Source organism: Schistocerca nitens, chromosome 1 (genome assembly GCF_023898315.1).
Source record: "Schistocerca nitens isolate TAMUIC-IGC-003100 chromosome 1, iqSchNite1.1, whole genome shotgun sequence".
Taxonomy (NCBI): Eukaryota; Metazoa; Arthropoda; class Insecta; order Orthoptera; family Acrididae; genus Schistocerca; species Schistocerca nitens.
Window position 1 is genome coordinate 427,994,135 of NC_064614.1, and position 6,000 is coordinate 428,000,134.

Genomic DNA, 6,000 nt, shown 5'->3' on the forward strand with positions numbered 1-6,000 from the left:
GATGTCAGGTTGCAGACAGGCACAATTTAGACATTCACATAAAGCTTTCAGCCACAGCCTTTGTCAGCAAAAGAGAGACACAAACACCATTCACACACACATGCAAGCACGTCACATACGACCACCAGCTCAAGCGTATCGGGCTGTATGCAACTATCACATGGGATGCAAGCAGCAATCTGGAAGGGATGGGCAAAGGGAAGGAGAGACAAATGCCGTCTGGTGGAGTGTACAGCGACTAGACTGCCAACAGGCAGAGCGTCAGGTGGTTGTGGGGCAGGGAAGTGGGGAAAAAAGGCGTGGAAAACGTGAAAAGCGGGGAAAGACGGACAGGTGTGTTGGCAGAGGGCTGCAAATAAACAGAGTGGGAGATGGGAATGGGGATGAGTCGGTAGGACAGAACAGTGATAACTGTTGGATGGAGGGTGGGAGGACTGTACGTTACAACAGGTTGAGGCCCTGTGCAGTTCAGAAAAGCTGGTGGTAGAGGGAAAGATCCAGGTGGCTTGGGCAGTGAAGCAGCAATTGAAATCAAGGGTGTTATGTTCAGCTGCATGTTGTGCCTCAGGATGGTCTACTTTGCTTTGGGCCACAGTTTGGTGGCGGCCGTTCATCCTGGTGGACAGCTGGTTGGTAGTCATACTAATATAAAACTGTGCAATGATTGTAGCGGAATTGGTAAATGACATGGCTGCTTTCACAAGTGGCCTGGCCCCTCATGATGCAGGATAAACCTGTGACAGGACTGTAGAAGAAGTGTTGGATTGGTTGAGTGGGCAGATTTTGCACCTGGGTCTTCCACAGGGATATGATCCATGGGGCAAAGGGTTGGGATTGAGAGTGGCGCATGGGTGGACTATGATGATGTGCAAGTTGGATGGGCAATGGAACACCACTTTAGGAGGGGTGGGATGTATCTCGGGTAGGATGCCCTCGTTTCAGGGCATGATGACAGGTAATGAAAGTCCTGGTGAAGGATGGTTCAGTTGTTTGTCTGTGGTCGTGCTGGGTGGTGAAGGGGACACTCCTTTGTGGCTGGTTGTTGGGGGTGATTGGAGGGTTGCGGGTGTTAGGGGCAAATGGCACGAGAGATCTGTTTGCAGCGGACCCTGCCTTCTCTGTCCTATCATCTCCTCCCCATTCTAGTCTCCCACCCTGTTCATTTGCAACCCTCTGCCAACACATGGGCTCATCTTTCCCCGCTCCTCACCTTTTCTGCTCCTTTATTTTTCCCCACCTCCCTGCCCCACAACCTCCAGATGCTGCACCTGCTGGCAGTCTAGTCCCTGCACACTCCACCAGATGGCATTCGTCTCTCGCCCCACCTGTACAGCACTATCCCTTCCCCTTCTGCGCTTCCTCAAGATTGCTGCTTGCATCCCAGGTGATAGTCTCATTCTGGCCGGAGATGCTGGAATTGGCAGTCATGTGTGCTTGCCTTTTTTGTTTTGTGAAAGCTGTGACCAAAAGCTTTAGGGGAGTGTCTTTTAATTGTGCCTGTCTGCAACTTGATGTCTTCTTTATAGTAAGTAGTATTCTTTCTTTTCCTATGTTGTTGATATTCCTACCTGGAGTTTCCATTGTTTGATTTTTGCCGAAACTGTACTTTGAGGTAATTCCCTCCCCCCCCCCCCTTTTCTCTCTCTGTCTCTCTCTCTCTCTCTCTCTCTGCGTACATGTATAAGTATTGAAAATATTCAAACACTACTAAATTTCATTTCTTAATATATTGTTCAAAGCAACATTTTGAGAACAGTGGTTGTGCTTGTTTTAAATCTTGGGCAGTTGGACATTTGGCAGAGCAAATCTAAACATGAGGCTACTGGAAAAGATCCTAAAAGCACTCCACACTCATAAGTGAAAGGGAACTTAATGTCATGTTTTTGGAACCACAATTGTCAAATGTGGAAAGAATAAAGCTAGAAATTGGGATGGGGCTACCTACTGGAACTCTGAATCCAGACACACGAACCAGGTTTGGAGTAAATGATAATTTGCGCGCGCGCGCGCGCGTTCACACACACACACACACACACACACACACACACACACACACACACACACACACACACACACACAGTAGAGCAACTAGTATGTAATTATGTGCAAGTTGGAAAATAAAATTTGATTCATTGTAGGTTTTGTGCTTGCCATATAGTTACTTTGGAACCATATTTAAGAGGGGGTGGTGTTAATGATCTAATTTGTGTAATGCCTGTTAAAAATAGGTACTCATCAACTGCCGCAACAATAAGAAATTACTTGGTAGAGTGAAAGCCTTTGATCGTCACTGCAACATGGTGCTTGAAAATGTCAAGGAAATGTGGACAGAGTTACCTCGAACTGGTAAAGGAAAGAAAAAGGTAATGTTGGAATGAATATTTAAATGTGTGAAGTTGATGTAATGGAATTAAATGAAGTTAATTACTGCTCCTTGCTTTTACAGGACTAGAGAACAAATGCAACTGTGTATATGTAGATCATTCTGTTCTAAATTTTGAATGAATGCTTGTTATTTATTGTGGACATATTGTTGGTTGTATAATTTTGTTGATATAAATTTCGGTATTTTCAGGCAAAGCCAGTAAACAAAGATAGATTCATATCAAAAATGTTTCTGCGAGGGGATTCAGTCATACTGGTTCTTCGGAATCCACTTGCTACAGCAGCTGGAAAATGAATAAGTGTATAAAAAGTTGGACTGTAGTGTGTTGTTTCTGTGGATTGCAGGACTTGGAGAGAGATTTTGACTAATTTTTATTCTGTCTGTACAAACTCCATTCATGTAATAAATAATTTGAATACACTATATATATATATATTGTTACTGGAGATACATATTTTGATCCCTCTGAAACTTTTTAAGTGCTGAGTTAGGATTATCTATTTTTTTCCAGTGCAAACGTGAGTTTTAAAATATTAATCATTTTAAAATTCTATACATTGCCTCTTAGTTAACTTCGAAATGTTTGCAACATCAAACAGCTTGTGCATTCCCTAGAACTCTAGTTCTACAGATTTCAAATTTTTTGATAGGATTATTTAAGATTTTGACACTGCTGCTTGGGGGTAAGGTTTATTTTCCACCTCGTGCATCTGAATAGTTCCCCTTGTAAGCTGTCCCACCCTTTAACAAGGCTCTCACAAAGTTGCAACTGTTTATAAAAAGACTACATTGTTGTGACTGTAGTGAGCTGAATGTGTGTTTTATTCTTACAGTGGAAAATGTAGAGCAATTTTCTGTTCTTTAAAGTGTGCCATTGATCCGTAAGTCCGAGTGTCACTTTTCCTCAAAGTTTTTCATGCTGGTGCAATTTATTCTGTAGGAAAATTAATGCATCTCATGGCGGTATACTTCTTTCTTCATACAAAACCTTTAATACTCCTGGCATGGCCATTCAGTGACTAGATTCATATACACTGTGTGATCAAAAGTATCCGGACACCTGGCTGAAAATGACTTAAAAGTTCATGGTGCCCTCCATCGGTAATGCTGTAATTCAGTATGGTGTTGGCGCACCCTTAGCCTTGATGACAGCTTCCATTCTCGCAGGCACACGTTCAATCAGGTGCTGGAAGGTTTCTTGGTGAATGGCAGCCCATTCTTCACAGATTGCTGCACTGAGGAGAGGTATCAATGTTGGTCGGTGAGGCCTGGCACAAAGTCGGCTTTCCAAAACATCCCAAAGGTGTTCTGTAGGATTCAGGACAGGACCTGTGAGGACAGGACCTGTGCAGGCCAGTCCATTACAGGGAAGTTATTGTCATGTAACTACTCTGCCACAGGCCACGCATTATGAACAGGTGCTCGATCGTGTTGAAAGATGCAATCACAATCCCTGAATTGCTCTTCGACAATGGGAAGCAAGAAGGTGCTTAAAACATCATTGTAGGCATGTGCTGTGATAATGCCAGGCAAAACAACAAGAGGTGCAAGCCCCCTCCATAAATGGCCACACCATAAGACCACCACCTACAAATTTTACTGTTGCCACTATGCACGCTAGCAGATGACATTCACCTTACCCACACCCTGCCATCGGATCGCCACATGTGTACCATATTTCGTCACTCCACACGACGTTTTTCCACTGTTCAATTGTCCAATGTTTACACTCCTTACACCAAGCGAGGCATTGTTTGTCATTTACCAGTGATGTGTGGCTTACGAGCAGCCGCTCAACCATGAAATCTGAGTTTTCTCACGTCCCGCCTAACTGTCATAGTAATTGCAGTGGATCCTGATGCAGTTTGGAATTCCTATGTGATGGTCTGGATAGATTTCTGCCTACAAATTACCGGCCTCGAGATGTCTGGGTGTTTGTATTGTCCTCATCATTTCATCGTCATTCATCAAAGTGGCAAGATTGGACTGAGCAAAGTTTGGGAATTTGTACGGGCATTGATAACTGCGCAGTTGAGCGCCCAACAAACCAATCATCATCATCATCATCACCACCACCTATTACAAATTACAACCCTCTTCAACTGTCTGGTCTGTCAGTCAACAGACGAGGTCGGCCTGCACACCTGTGTGCTGTACGTGTCCCTTCATGTTTCCAATTAATTATCCCGTCAAAAACAGTGGACAGGGTGTATACGTGGACAAAGAAAAAAAATTCCCGGATTTCCCGGTTGAAAATACACTTTCTCCCGGATGAAAATACACTTTTTCATGTTAAATGACAGTATACTTTTCCTCGACACTGTAAAACTTATCAATCCTTAGAATGTTTATGGTTTTCTACACAGATGTAGAATTTGCCGGCACTTTAGAAAACGAAACCCAGGGGGGGGGAAAAACACGTTTTGGAAAGATCTTTGCTGTGCAGCAACATGTACGCTGCATTTCTTCGTTTTACGGAGGTATAAATTTGAATTCCACCAAACACTGCATGTTACTTTCCGAAGCAATGAAATAGAGTTTGTGACGCGCTTTTGTAAGCCAGTCATAGCTCATGTCACGTCATCTTGGCTGCTGATGACAGCACAGGACACGTAATGTAGTCAACCAATAGCAAGATCACTCTTAAGTAGCGCGAACACACAAAAAGAAAAGTTAATGGTTTAAATTAACATATATAGTTTTGCTAGAAGAAAAACAAAGCTTTCACAAATAATATTGTTCTCGAAGATTAATAAGCTGCAAGAGAAGCTAAGCTTCCACATATAATGCTGATCATTCTGTGCATGTTACACTTTAAGATACATCACACAAATGTGCCAGTAAAATTTTTAATAACGACGTAAATGTCTGATCTTCTGGGCTCGAAATTCTTCTAGATGGTCATCCTCAAAGAGTTGATTTTTAAATGAGAGTGAAACGCTCTGTGATTTAAGAAATTCATCGTACATTCTCGCACATTGTTCATCTTGCGTAAAAGGAAATTTACTTTGAAAGTAACACTTTTCAAACCATCATTCGCAATATTTTCCCGTGCTCTGTTAGAAATTGGTTCGCTTCAGCAGTTGCCAGAGAGCGCCATGTAACAGGCGTCACTGCGACTGCGCAGCTACGATGACCCTGGAAGGCCGCATGTTCTTACGTGTAAAACATTAAAAGATCTTGCATTATGTCATAAAAGAAACAAGACATCAAAGGATACTTCAGGAGCATCGAAATTTCATGAACTATACTAAAATGCATAATTCGGCTTAAAGTGCACAATCATATGTCCAGATTCGGATGTAAATTTTCTTGAGTACCAGTACTATATTAGCTCATGTTTGGTTCTTAATTATGGCATAATGCCATACGAGTTAGAAGATGCAAAACATGCACTTGAAATGCAGCGAACAGTTGAAACTAGCCAACAGTGTGAAATTAAACACTTCGTTTCAAATAAATTGACTGCCTCAGCGCAAAATATTAATAAAAGCCAAATCTCTTTACCAAACCGACAAAAAAAAACTTCATTGTTCTGCAAGGTGATTAATGCTTGACTGTTAAAAAGGTGGAAATAAAACCTGAAACTAACAACATATTCTAGCCTTCCATAA

At 42.3% G+C, this 6,000-nt stretch overlaps 1 protein-coding gene across 1 annotated transcript in view; it reads left to right on the forward strand.

Annotated features, from left to right (window-relative positions):
- Nucleotides 1-2,811, forward strand: part of LOC126250762 (probable small nuclear ribonucleoprotein Sm D2) — a 67,660-nt gene extending 64,849 nt beyond the window's left edge. Inside the window, exons 3-4 of the mRNA XM_049951586.1 lie at nt 2,229-2,363; nt 2,576-2,811. Coding sequence (XP_049807543.1) covers nt 2,229-2,363; nt 2,576-2,680 — 240 coding nt within the window. The 3' untranslated portion in view covers nt 2,681-2,811. The remainder of the gene's footprint in view (nt 1-2,228; nt 2,364-2,575) is intronic.
- Nucleotides 2,812-6,000: the final 3,189 nt, after the last annotated feature.